The sequence below is a fragment of the Canis lupus genome, chromosome 7, assembly GCF_011100685.1.
Source record: "Canis lupus familiaris isolate Mischka breed German Shepherd chromosome 7, alternate assembly UU_Cfam_GSD_1.0, whole genome shotgun sequence".
Taxonomy (NCBI): Eukaryota; Metazoa; Chordata; class Mammalia; order Carnivora; family Canidae; genus Canis; species Canis lupus.
The window spans coordinates 42,555,825-42,569,661 of NC_049228.1; the positions used below are offsets into that span (position 1 = coordinate 42,555,825).

Here is a 13,837-nt window from a genome sequence, read left to right on the forward strand (position 1 = left end):
GCGTGCCTGAGGTGCCACTTGTGGCCAAAGGCCATGTCTTCCTTTCTGGGTTTGATGGGCACATCCTCACATTCCTTGTACTTCTTGAGCTAGAAGCCCCGCCACACACGCTTGCTTTCATCTTTATACAGGTGCACCTGGATTTACTGCTCATTGCTTTATTGTGCCTTGCAGATACAGTTTTTTTTTATTTAAATAAATGGAAGATTTGTGGCAAGCCTGCATCGAGCAAGTCTATTGGTATCATTTTTTTCCATAGCATTTGGTTACTCTGTGTCTCTGTGTCATATTTTGGTAATTTTTGCAATATTTCAAACTTTATAATATTTGTTATGGTGATCTGTGTTCAGTGAGTATGACTTGCTGAAAGCTCAAAGGATGCATTTTTTAGCAATAAAGTATTTTTTAAAAGATTTTAAGTAATTTCTACACCCAACGTGGGGCTTGAACTTACAACCCCGAGATCAAGAGTCACATGCTCCTCTGATTGAGCCAGCCAGGTGCCGGATCATAAAATATTTCTTAGTTAAGATATATATATATATATTGGGGTTTTTGGGACATAATGCAATTGCACATTTAATAGACTACAGTATAGTGTACTGGGAAACCAAAAAACTTATTTGACTTCCTTATTGTGATCCTTGCTTTATTGCAGTGGTCTGGGACTGAGCCCATGATGTCTCTGAGGTGAGCTGCTACACCAAGGAGGCCTCACTTGTTTGGAGGAAGAGCCCATCCTTCAAGGTGTGGCTTAAGACCCACCACCTCCATGAAACTTCTGTCAATCACCTTCTGCCTTCAATGAACTCTATTGTCCAGACCATGTTTTGGATCTCCGTTGCAGTTCTTTATCACCCCATGCAAGTATAGCTTGCCTTTATAGTGAAGCCATAAGCCATCTGACGGCTGATTATGTGAGTCATATGGTAAAGTTTAGCTTAATAAATACCAATAAGACTGAATCCCATTGATATAGATTTCAGGACTGATGGAAAGTGCTGGGGTTTTAGGGTTGTACAGATCTGGGTTTGATTCTAGCTATGCCACTAGTTACTGGTTAGTAACTGTAGGCAAGTTTCAAAACCTGCCTAATGCCTCGGTTTCCTCATTTGTAAAATGGTTGATGGCTCCAACTCCAGGGTTGTTTTGGAGACATGGTTATAGGTGGGGGCAAGGGGACATGCTGGGGTTTCCCTACAGGGAGGGTTTGGACATGCAGCAGTGGTAGGAAGAGAACTGCAGGCCAGGATGGAAGAGCTGCTGTGGTCAGGCCCTGAGGCCGAGCAGTTCCCCGTGTGGTCTGGGGGGATGGCCCACTCAACACTGACCTGCATCAACCCCTCCTCCAATCCCTGTAAGACAGGAACTCTCGTCTTATAGAGTGGGAGGCTGAAGATCAGAAGGTAGTTACCCTGCCCGAGGTCACGTGGCCACTGTGTGGCAGAAGGACTCCAGCCTGGGCTGTCTGCCACAAAGCTCAGGCTCTGCTCTCCCCACTCCAAACAGGGAGGCTGCATGGGGAGTGTGAGCTGCTTCAGTATCTTAGCTGTCCAGCTCCAGCCCATTTCCAGGTGAGTCTGTGGGTGATCTTCAGTTGCAGCACTGTTTGATTTCCCCCCTGCCCCCAGGCTATTTCTCATCCCCGCCTACTGTGACAGCAGGACCACTCTAACAGTTTCTGTGTGGATCCAGATGGCACAGCCAGGAGAGCCAGAGGCAGGAGGCTGGCCCAGAAAGGTCAGCTGAAGAAGAAGGCATGTCACGGTGGTGGAGTGGGCACAGAAATGCCCAGGACTGGAGTCTGTTCCTGAAACCTGATTTTTTTCACAGCCCAGATGCTGTATCTGGCACCGAGGACCAGTACTAATGGCACGTGCTGTCACCAACAACATAGTAATGATAACTTATTAGGAAATCATTAAGCCCAAGTATGTACTCTGGAGCCTTAAACAAAACAGGTGCTCCATTTGGGATGTGTGTGTGGGAAAACAGGAAGACAGAGGGGAAGGGGCAAGCAGGCAGGGCATGCTGCAGGGTGGGTGGGCTCTGAAGGGCCTGCAAGTTTGTGTCTGACCCTGGCACTATGATTTGTAGGGGCAGTGAGGGTGCAGGAGGATGACCAGGGAGCTGGCAATAATAACAACAATCAGGGTTATTCTGTGTAATTGTAATTATTCAGGTTTTTGGGGTTGTGGCTTAGATTACAAGTAATATTTAGCTCTTAGTCAGCAGGGCCAATAAGGGATTGGAGAGGTGAGACTGGCATACATAGGGTTCTCTGGGACCATTTTTGGGAGCTCTGCCCACTTAATGCTCACCATTCAAGAGAGCTGCTTTAGAAACCCACTGTGCGCGTGTGCATGGCTCTCCTGCTCTTTTCCCTTCCTACTTAGGGAAGCAGGTGGAGAGGAGACAGCATTCCTCCCTCTTAAAACCCCAGGTGTGCCTGGGGAATCCCATAATGTCCCCTTCCTCATTGACTCCTAAATCTGCTGTGGTTAGGGACGCCTGGGTGTCTCAGTGGTTGAGCGTCTGCCATGGATTGAGTCCCGCATCCGTCTCCCCGCAGGGAGCCTGTTTCTCTCTCTGCCTATGTCTCTGCCTCTCTGTGTGTCTCTCATGAATAAATAAATCTTTTTTTTAAAAAAAGTCTGCTGTGGTTAGAAGTAGAAATGCATGCAGTGCTGGTCGCTGGTCCTGTCTCTTTGGAACTCTCTTTGCACACGGTGGAAGCTTAATAAATACTTGATGGCTCTGAACCCGGGAAGCCAGCAGCTGCCCCCAGCTCTGACTCTCAGAGCCCCAGGGGGCAGATCCCGGGGGAGTGACCCCGAGGGTCTTCTGCCTTCCTGGCAGGCTGTCTTCTGAGTCCGTGATGCCTGGCTGGAGCCATGGTCCACGTCACACGAAGGCCAGTTCTGCTTCCACGGGTTGCTCTCCGGTTCTTTCCCACCATCTCTTGAGAATATTCCTGGAGCCCAGCGCCACGGTGGAAAGGCATCCCGGGAGAGGTACCGAGCCGTTGGTCAGCGGTCCTCAATGACCAGCTGGGTCACATCTGCCGAGTGACTTATCGCTGCTTGTGTGATTTTTTTCCCTTCAGTTTTCATCCGTAAAAGGAGAACCATGACATCATGTGCACAGGGTTGAAGTGCCGGCTGGAAATGACAAAGAGCGCCCTGCACCGGCACCGCGGCGCTCAGTAGGTGAGCTCACGCACCTGGGGTCGCACGCTGACCCTGACGCAGGCGCTCCACGTGTCAGGGCATCATCCGTGAGCTGGGAACACGAGGCCCACCTCCCCGCGTTTACAGGTCCATCTGGGGCCGACCCGGCTGGTCTTCCCGCGTGCCGCCCGCGCATCGGGGGGGGTCCCCCCCGGAGGCCGCGCTCCCCCTCCCAGCGCCCCGCGGGCGCGCACGTCCGGGTCGCCAAGACTCAAGGGCTCCTGCAGCACCTGTCGCCGGGGGGAGGGCGGCCCGGGTGGGCCGCGGAAACTACAGCTCCCAGCCCTCGCTGCGCGGCCCGGGTTGGGGGTGGGGGGCAGGAGGGGCGGGCGGCAGGCCCCGCCTCGGGGGCGGGGCCAGGAGGCGGTGGACACCTGGGCCGGGCCAATGAGGGCCGCGGCCTCGGAGTGGGCTGGGCTTGCAGCGGAGCGCTGGCCGCAGGAGGGGAGCAAAGCTGTTGAGCCCGCGAGGAGTGAGGCTGAGCCCGGCCCTGCGCGCTCCCAGAGGGCCACCTCCTGAGACGGAGTTCCTCCTCAGCTGCTTCTGGCTCCGGGCTCCTCCTGCCCAGTGCAATGCATCCTTGAGTGGCGGCGTCTGGACCCCGGGCAGCCCCAGGCAACCGAAACCAAGAAAGAAGACTGGGGCCAAGACACGCGGTGGGGGCTTGGAAGCCTGGTTCCCTCTGAGCACATCTCTGGAGCGAGGGTGGCTTTGGGGTGGGGAGTTGTGCTGCAGGGAATCCAGCCAGGCCCCAAGATGGACACTTCTGGGCACTTCCATGACTCGGGGGTGGGGGACCTGGATGAAGACCCCAAGTGTCCCTGTCCATCCTCCGGGGACGAGCAGCAGCAGCAGCAGCCAGCCGCGGCCCCCCAGCAGTCCCCGGGACCCCTGGTGTCGCCTCAGCCTGCGCAGCTCCAGCAGCAGCCGCCACCACCACCGCATCCCTTGTCTCTGCTTGCCCAACTCCAGAGCCAGCCCGTCCAGCCCGGCCTGCTGCACTCCTCTCCCACGACGCTCAGGGGCCCCCCTTCGGCCAACTCCACTGCCGTCCTCCACCCTTCCTCCAGGCAGGGCAGCCAGCTCAATCTCAATGACCACTTGCTTGGCCACTCTCCAAGCTCCACAGCCACAAGTGGGCCTGGTGGAGGCAGCCGGCACCGGCAGGCCAGCCCCCTGGTGCACCGTCGGGACAGCAACCCCTTCACGGAGATCGCCATGAGCTCCTGCAAGTACAGTGGTGGGGTCATGAAGCCTCTGAGCCGGCTCAGTGCCTCCCGGAGGAACCTCATTGAGGCCGAGCCCGAAGGCCAAGCCCTCCAGCTCGTCAGCCCTAGCAACCCCCCAGAGATCATCATCTCCTCCCGGGAGGACAACCATGCCCACCAGACCCTGCTCCACCACCCCAACGCCACCCACAACCACCAGCACGCCGGCACCACCGCCAGCAGCACCACCTTCCCCAAAGCCAACAAGCGGAAAAACCAAAACATTGGTTATAAGCTGGGGCACAGGAGGGCCCTGTTTGAAAAGAGGAAGCGGCTCAGTGACTATGCTCTGATTTTTGGGATGTTTGGAATTGTTGTTATGGTGATAGAGACCGAGCTCTCTTGGGGTTTGTACTCAAAGGTAGGGGCTGTGGTTTCTCTTTATACCTTGAACAAAAGGAATATGTAGGTAGCAACAGAGAGAGAGAGAGAGAGAGAGAGAGATTGATGGAGGGGAGAGGCGGTGGTGGGAGAGGCGTTTGCTCAATTATATGGAACACTCTAACTTCCCATGGTTTTCTTTCTGAATCCGGGGAGAATTCATTCCTTGCTTTCTTTGGGGGGGGGGGGCATCCCTGTCCACTGTGTCTGTTGCAGACTCTGTGTTAGGGAGGATGAAAGATTCCCTTCTGAGAAATCGTTTTTCTCCTGGCTCACTCGTACCAAAGCGGAGCCCAGCGGCTTAACGCACCAATTAATTACACTCTGCCTTGATGTGCCTGCCAGTTCCTGCGCCTTCCTCCTCTACTGCACTCCATTTTCCCGAGGATAGGAGAGAAATAAATGTCTGGGTGGGGGGTGGGGACTCTGCCTATCCCTTCTCTCTCTGGCTTCTCCTTCTCTTCTCAAGTTTCTGTTTTCCTCCTCATCCCTGACAGACTTTGGGCAAAATAGAAAAGCACCAGTGACCCAAGTCCCTTGGGGGCACAGGAGAAAACACGGGCAGAGGGAGCCCACCATCCTTTCCCCCAGGAAAGAGCACTCAGGATAGAGCCGCTGCCTGTAAACAGCCCCTGCTGAAACCGGCTACAGGTGTCCCTGGCAGAGCAGGTGGGCACCGCCTTGGCCTTAGCCCCGGGGAGCACCTCTCCTTTGGATGGGTGGGATGACAGGGCTCCCAGTGGCTGGTGGCTGGGAGCCCACGCCCCGTGCCCGCCTCTCAGGATATAAGGTGGAGTATGTGCACACCGGCCGAGGCTGGCAGCTTGGCTTAGCCTCAGCCTGGGCTTGGAAACCATAGCCTCCAGGGGCGTGGGCATGGAGGCAGGTGGGTTTCTGCCAGCACTCTGCCTGCTGGGGGCCCTTGCACTGCGGGCTGGAGGGCTAGGGGACCTGGGCATTCATCGGGCAGGTGGATTTCTTCCCACTCTACCCCTCACCCCCAGTGTGTTGTGGGGGTAGGGTGTATGGGAGTGTGTGTGTGTGCGTGCTGGCTTGTCCCTTGGATTTTTCTTATTTGTCATTTTGGGCAGGGGGTGGCTGGGAGGGGTTCAGCTGTTGGAGGTTTCAAATAGAGCTTGTTTCAGGCTGGGCACAGCTGCTGTGGGACTGCCACATTCCTTGTCGAAATCCAGCCGCAAAGACCTAGGAGGTGCTGATCGGATTTCCCTCATTACTAGCCTCTCTCTCCAGCAGGGCATGGGTAGACCTGTCAGGCCACCTGAGTGGTCAGCACCAAGACTTCCTTCCAAGCGGAGAGGGTCTCCCAAGGGCCTGGCTGCTCAGGGGAGGCTGCCCCAGGAGAGGGTAGCCCCTGGAAGCCTCCTGCATCTGAATAGTGCCAGGATTTGAGCCCCTCAGAGAGCAGAAGTGAGCGGGGTTTCCCCGGGAATAGCAGCTCACTTAGTCATCCCTGAAGCCAGCCTCTGAGCCTGCTGCTGCTCCCTTGGGCTGCCTCTCTTGCTGGTGCTTGGGTGGGGGGGGGGGCATGGAGGGGCTGGCACCCTCAGCATAGCCCTGTCACCCTCCGGCCACCTATGGGGACCAGGAGCTCACAGCCAGGGAGACTGAGAAAGGCGCAAGTGCTAGGGGGCAAGGGGAAGGGGGGAGGCCAGCACCCCAGTGGCCCCCATGGTCAGAGCTCTTGAGGGAATGGCTTCTTCTGGGGATGGGCCCCAGCATGGGGTGGGTCAGTGTACCTTGGTCATGATGCCAGGGGAGGGTTGTTGCTGGCAGGGAAGGGTCTGGAGCAGGTGCTATTCCTATGGAGTATTCCGGGAGGGGACCTGACCTGGAGCCAGGGAAAGCAGACTGCAGTGTAAAGGAAGAATGACGTGGTCCTCAGGGCTGGGTGTCCGAGTGTCTAGGTTGCTGAGCCCCATGGTAGCCTGAGGGGTCATGATCGGGAAGGTTCTGCTTGCCCCTGGGATGGCATGGTTTGTGATCAGCAGGGCTCACTGTGACCTCCCCCCAGCCTTTCTGTCAGCCCACCTGTGCGTTGAGTCCCTCAGGGACTGGCACTTTTGGGGTGTCTCCTATGTCAGGCCCTCAGGACCCAGAAGGGGTAAGGCAGCTCTCCCTCTCTGCTCCCACACAAACGGGATCATTTTAAAAAATCAGAGTGGAGTTTGAATCCCAGCTCTGCTGCTTCCAGAGCTGTGATCGTGGACAACCCGGGTAACTTCTGTGAGCCTGTCTCCCCAGCTGTCAGTGGGGCGAGCGAATCTGATAAGTGTAAGGCTCCAACATGGGCCCATTGTCATTGTTATTAATAGTGGTGATGAGAGGAGAGACGTCTTCCTCCAGCTCTGGCTCCTCCACCAGCTGGGCCCTCGCAGGTTGGGACTAACACTTGTTGCCTGCAGGAGAAATTGCATCCTCTTGGGGAGAAGTTCTGACAAGGGTGGGTCTTCTGCCTGGAAATGGCCTCTAATCTCGGTCCCATTTTCTGGGAGAGTACATCAGGCTCTACCGTGGTGAGAGGGTTTCAGTGAGGACGGAGGATCGTCTACCGGGCCCTGGGCTGGCAGCACGGTCTTCTGCTGAACTCTGTGTGTCGGGTTGGCTTTGCGACCTGCATGGAGGTGGCTTTGGCGGATTGGGTAGCTCTGCGTTGATGATGGTGTGTCCCACACAGAGGCCCTTGGGACGGGGGCACGCTTTCTCTGCAAGCAATGGAAGGCCACTGGCTCGTGCCAGAGCGGCTGCTTTCTGGAATTCTCTGCTTTCTTCCACGGGGCTGCAGACTCCTGTTGGCATCTTTGGCTGATATCTGTTGCCAGGGAGGAACTGGCTGTGTGGGCCTGGTTCCCCTGAGAAGGAACAGAACATGCCCTGAGCCTGTTCAGAGTTCATGCATGAGGCAGCCAGTGCGAGGAGGTAAGAAGTTGGCGAGAAGCCAGGAAGAGTGGCTCTTGGTTCCCTCCTCACAAGCCCCAGGGGATGGCAGGGGAGGCAGCTGGGCTGAACCTGGGCCTGGATGCCAGGAGAGCCCAGGCCATGAGGCTCCTTGCAGAGAAGGGCCACAGGTGGCCCTTGCGGGCACCCACTAGTACAGGGCTGCCCCTGACCCGAACAGGGAGAGCATCTTTGGGGAATCCTCCCTGGCCTTCCATGTCTCTCCAAAGCTGCTTGGAGGTATACCCACTTTGTTGCCTTGAGCTGCCTGCTGCACTCATTCACTGGGTCAAGGGGAAGCTGGGGCCGGCCTCCCTCCTCCCCGGCCTGCAGACTCCCCAGGCCCAGCCTGCCACCTCACTGTGGCTCAGTTTCTCTGACTCCCTGTGGGTCTATTTCTCAGGGACCTCTGGTGTCAGTCTGGAAATTACTGGAACAGGGGCAGCTCTCTTTTACCTGGTTTGTGCTCAGCCTCACAGTACCCCAGGCTCATTCTCTGACTGAGTCTCATGTCCTTCTGCCCCTACTGTCCACACCTGCCTGCCTCACCAGCTTCTCCTGCAAGGGGACCCTCCACCCCTCTGCTCGTCCCACTAGCCCTGCCTGGCCTTGTTGCTGGGCTCGCCCTGGCCATGGGTGGGAGTTGGAGGGACGGTCCTTCTTCCCTCACCCCAGATGCTCTTTCTTGAACAGAACAGCTCGCGGGAGGCTGTCTTGCAAATGGCAGGCCCTTCAGCATGCCCAGCAGATCCTGGTCATTTCCTGTTCAAAGAAAATGGGGTCTCTTAGGGTAACTTGTTGTGTGTCTTTGCTGACCTCACAGGGGTCAGGGAGTCCACCCTCAGCCTCCAGCCTGAGTGATGGAGTCTCAGCTGTCTATGCCCTTGCCCTCCCTGGTCATGAGGACCTTGTGTGCAGAGGAGCAGAGCAGCAGGTGGGCTTGGTTGGCAGACTGGGCCGCACCTCCTGCCAGACCTGGGAGCCCTCTGGGGTTGGTGGGTGGCTGTCGGGACAACCTGATGTTTGGGAGGAGATGTATCAGGGTACCCGTGTCAGTGGTTGTAAGAATGTCAGCAGCGCTGAATGGGATTGACCCCATGTGGACTGTCCCTGCATGAGGACCTGGAGGACAGGGTTGCAGGAGGTGGGAGAGTCTGAGTGTCCTGAGGTCACACTGTCACCTGGAGTGTCCTGGCCCAGGGAAGGCAAGAGAGGCCCTGAGAGTGTGGAGGCCAGGTTGTGCTCCCATACCAGGTGCTGGTGACCCTGTTTACAACATTTGCGATAGCCCACATGTGAGTCAAACATGTGTAACTAACCGCAGAGGGGCGACTCAGCAGTGCATGCTTGTCCTCGGTGCATCATCACCCTGTTTATAGTGGTCCAGGGTGCTTGCCGACACCCCTTCCTCCTGGCATGGCGTGGCCCTGGGTGTGTGGCCCTGGCGGGCTGATTGGGAGGCTGGGAGACTGCCTCGTGCGGCCCTTACTGGGCTTTCAGGGAGGGGCACTGGCTAGGCCATGGGCCAAAGATCTGCTTTGAAAAATAGAAGGTAAAGAAACATAAAATGAAAAGAAATTCGAGTCACCTCTGTAGAGACACTGCAGCCTGGCTAGAGCTGCAGAATCAGCAGAGAGCATTGGTTTTGTGGCCGTTATTTGTACCGCACGTTTGGGGGAGAATGTGTGATGGAGCCAGGGTGTGAGGGTGTCAGAGCTCAGTGCCAGTCAGCCCTTCCGCTCTGTCGGACCTGTTTTTCTCCTCTTTCTTTTAAAACCCCAAAGGGAGAGAGAGAAACAAGAAAATCAGCTATTCCTCTTTAAATAATGAGGGTGGGGTATTCTGAGACCACACTGCTCTCAGGAGCCACAGGGAGGAAGTTCTGTGCCTTTTCTTCTACTGAACAAAGTCCGGAGGAGGCTGATGGGTTCTGAGGGGCCCTGGGCACGCCCTGCCCCCCAGGAGCTCAGCTGGAGCTGCTGGAGGAGGGAAGTGGGGAGGAGGACTGGGGGGAAGGATGGCCGGCAGGTGGGGCAAGGGGAGGAGGGCAGGGCGGGGGGCAGCACTGCCTGTGAGCACCAAGACGGGAGAGGGGCTGCTCTGCAGTATGGGGGTGGGGGGTGTCAGGGTTGTGGGGGCGTCTTGCCCTGGGAGCGGATGGGGTCTTATACCCTTGTCCCCTGTCCCCAGGCCAAGCTGCACTGTGAGCGGCTGGGGTGAGAACCTAACTTCCAGTGGAGGCCTCTTCCCTTTCTTGCTGCTGCCTGAGAAGCTGCTTGTGGTTCCTAGAAGAGGCAGATGGAGGCTGATGGGCTGGAGCCCCAGGATGCTGGATACTGGGCCAGATACTGAGGATACTGGGCCAGGAGGGACTTTATCCAGGATGACAGGAAGGTGGGAGCCCATGCAGGTGCCCCAAGTGCTGTGTCTTGGGAGGTGCCAGTGCAGGGTGCTGGGGTAGCCTGGGTCCAGGGCGAGATGGTACCCAGACCCAGGGGCAGTGCTGGAGGGCTGCCAATGCTGACCTGGGGCCCTGCTGGCGGCACTTGGGGGGGGGGTGGTGTCCAACGCCTTCAGCCTGCCTGATGCCTGCCCTCTGCAGCTGGCAGAACTCCCTCCCTCCCTGGGGTGCCTCTTCTGCCCCTGTACTGGCTGCAGGGCTCCTCCTGGGGCAACCCGCTGGGCTCAGCACATAGGGCGCATGCGGAATTTCCATGCTTGCCAATCCTTGCGACCCCAGCATGGCCACAGGGTTCCTGCAAGCAGCTGTGGCTCCCAGGTGGAAAGCTGAGCTGCAGAGGGGTGTGTGGTTGCACCTGCTGCCCCCTCAGGAGCAATGGTTCTAAAGCCAGAGCCTGAGTCTCTAGCGCCTGCTTGTTCCAAACCCTGCCATGGATGATTTGAATGAGGGAAGCTCTAAATGTTTCTCCGTCCCTGGTTCTAGAGTTTTCTTCTTCATCCACAAGTCCTCGTTGCCTCCTTCCTGGTGTGAGGCTGTGTTTGGCTCTGTCAGGTATAATGTTAAAGACCTATCTGCTTCCCCTCTTGCTTCTGTCTTGCTGTGTGGCCATTGTCGAGGCCCTTTGCCTCTCTGGGCCTCTGTTTCTTTGGTTCAAAAATGAGGGCAGGGCTCTCACTCATTTCCCCCCCACCCTGCTCCAGCACCCTCTGGCCTACCACATGTGTTTGCTCTACTGCAGAGACCACAGGCCGCAGTCCTCACGCTCTGTCTTGGGGAACGGGGGCAGGCCTGAACCCAGGTGCCACCCACATGGGCTGACTGCAGCATCTGCTGGTGGTGTTGGGGGCACGGAAGAGAGAGGCAGCACGTTGTGGTGTTGGGGGCTCCTTGTGGACAGTGGTTGCCCCCCCCAACCCCCCAAGATTAACCAGAATGGAATGGGAGGATTAAAGGCAGGGACCTTTCTGAGAGTGAGGACGTCAGACAGGAGTGGGGCCAAGGGGCAGAGCAGTGGAAGGGGTCTGGAGCCAGGTCTCACCCTGGAGGTTCTCTGAAGGGTGTAGGGTGCTCGTGCCAAGGACGAGGGCACAAAGGCGATTTAAGGTTCAGTTGGTATCTGTAGTTTGCAGGAACTCAGCATCCCACATTAAAGACCCACTGCTTTTCTTTTCTGAGAGTTGATATGATCTGGCGCAGCCAGGCTGGCATGGTGGTCAGTTAAGGACGTGGGCTCTGGGTTTGAGTTCAGACTCGGTGGCATAGGGGGTGGGTCTCCAGGGAGTGTCTTGAATTTGAAGCCCATTTCTCAGATGTCAAGAGGGAATCAGAGCCTCTGGCTGCAGCCTAGCACCTGGCACAGAGTCAGGCACACGCTGAGCCTTGACGTCTACCAGTTGTTGCTTTTAGGAGCCCACTGCTCAGAAGATTCTCTTGTTAACCCACAACTACCCAGGGGACCGTGGAGGGGCATGAGTGCACATGTCGCCCTCCACCCTGGAAGAGGCGAGCATATGTGGTCGGTGCTCCCTCCTCATCTAACCGATGGCCTCCCCTTGGATGACAGGCCACCCCATCATGGTCTGGATGGGTCCCCATGGGTGTGTCTAGACAAGTGAGGGGAAGCAGGATGTTCCCGGAAAGCAAGGCTGTAGTGATGGCTTGGCCTGGGCTTCTGGAGCCTTCTTGCCTCAGGGGACCTGGCTGTCCTAACTCGTGGTCAGCAATCTGTGGCCTGGGCACAGCTAACTGGGTGTGTCCACGCAAACAGGACAGGTGGAGAGAGAACAAAAATAAGCCCATGGAGTCAAGCCAGGCCAGAGCCTGAGAGTCCAGGAGGAAGGTCAGGGGGATGCATGATGACCGGGCAGAATGAAGTGGAGAACATGGGGTGGCAGGGGCAGGGCCAGCCAGTAGGCTGTCCTGGGACAGAACCAGGGGGCCCAGGAAACTCGGGGGCTTTCTCATATGTCTTTGAGATGACAGGCTTTCCTTGGAGACATGTGATAGGGAATGCAGGGTTGTGGGGCTGCTGGACCAAGTCCTTTCTTGGGTTCCTGTGGCGGCCACTGGTACCTCCCCTAGCCTGGGTGGTGAGGGACATGCCAGGGGTCAGGGCCTGCCCTGTGTGGAGGACACTTCTACAGGGCCTGCCTGGCTGCAAGGTAACGAGAGTTGTGTTCTGAGCAGAGCCGTGGTGGCACTAAATGAACAACATGCAAATGATGTGTGAAATAATATGCAAATTGGCATCTGTTGTGTTTGAGTCAGCTCATTGGGCATTTTCCTTAAGGGACAGGCGTGATGTCAGTGTCAGATGAGCAGGAAAGCTGTCCTAGGGCCAGTCCCACAGGGGCTGAGCTGCTGACATCTACCCCTGAGAGCTCGCGGGCCCCGGACCTGCCAGTGGCATCTCTAGGAACCGTGCTTTGCTGAACTTATGGATAGAGAAACCCACAAAGGTGGGAGCCTGCCAGGGGCAGAAGGGAAGGAGTCCCTGTGTGCAGAGCCAGTCTGGTTGGGGGGGCCATAAGGCCAGTGGCGCTGGCACCCCAAGTCTCAATTTCCCGCTTGTGTGTGGAGGGAGGGCTGCTCGGCAGCCTGGCGAGAACTGAATGTGCTGTGGTGGGTAAGTGGCCAGCTGCTGGCAGGCACACCCCCGGCTGCCAACAAGGGGAGTCCTTCCCAGCGCCTTTGCCTGACTTGGCAACTGCCGGCGTCCACACAGGGATTTTGCAGAGCTTTTCTCCTTTTTAAGAAGATTCCTGATTTTCACAAATTGGGGCTTAGCCATTTTCTCACTTTTCTGGCTTCCACTGGGTCAGACGCTGGCTTGCTCTGCCAGGGTCTGCATAGCTCCTACACGTGGGAGCACTGGGAGTCACTGCCGTATGTGATGTCACCTTCCTCCAAGACGAGGGCTTGGACTGCGTGTGTCAGTCAGTTGGGCTCCTGCCTTTGGAGGGGCTCAGAGCTGATGGCCTGAAGGGGTGGCCTTCTCTAGGGGAGCTGGTGGCACACCTGGCCAGGCATGGAATCACACCTCTGCACTGAGCCGCCAGGTCCCATGGGCCCAGCAGGTGTGAGGAAGGCAGGGCAGTGGCTCGGAGAAGTTATGTGATTTGTTCAGGGCCACTCAGCATCGCGAGTGGCAAGTACAGCGGGAATCTGGGAAATCCAGGTGTTGTCCCACTGAACACGTCCACATGGTGGGCCGTATGCTGGTTCTAGGCCTGCAAAGGTCTGTGTCCTTAAGAACGCGAGTCAGCCACAGGGGTGTCTCCTTGATGGGATGTGTGGCTCCCTGCAGACTCTTCCTAAGACAGCTCAGGCTTTTGACATAGACCAGGATTAGATCCTGACTGTCCTATTTAGCTGTGGGGCCTTGAGCAGGGGCCTCTTTGTCTGGAAATGGGACCATCGTCCCTGTGGCTAAGGGTGAGGATGGAGGATTGTGTGTGGCACAGACCTGGCCCCAGGGTCCCATCTCCAAGGCTTTTCCTCCCAGAGCCCAGTGGCCATGGGATCCCAGGGGCTCCTTCAGC

At 57.0% G+C, this 13,837-nt stretch overlaps 2 protein-coding genes across 9 annotated transcripts in view; both read left to right on the forward strand.

Annotated features, from left to right (window-relative positions):
* Nucleotides 1-970, forward strand: part of PMVK (phosphomevalonate kinase) — a 36,610-nt gene extending 35,640 nt beyond the window's left edge. For all 4 annotated transcript variants that reach the window (XR_005362381.1, XR_005362380.1, XR_005362382.1 and 1 more), the window contains one exon: nt 659-970. The gene's annotated coding sequence lies outside the window, so the exon portion shown is untranslated. The remainder of the gene's footprint in view (nt 1-658) is intronic.
* Nucleotides 971-3,637: 2,667 nt separating this feature from the next.
* KCNN3 (potassium calcium-activated channel subfamily N member 3) overlaps nt 3,638-13,837 on the forward strand; it is a 133,022-nt gene continuing 122,822 nt past the window's right edge. For 3 of the 5 annotated variants that reach the window (XM_038543212.1, XM_038543213.1, XM_038543211.1), the window contains exon 1: nt 3,641-4,859. In XM_038543212.1, the coding sequence (XP_038399140.1) occupies nt 3,987-4,859 (873 nt within the window). In that variant the 5' untranslated portion in view covers nt 3,641-3,986. Of the gene's footprint in view, nt 4,860-5,647; nt 5,766-13,837 lie in introns of those variants that run through there. The other 2 variants (XM_038543214.1, XM_038543215.1) reach the window with 2 other exon arrangements.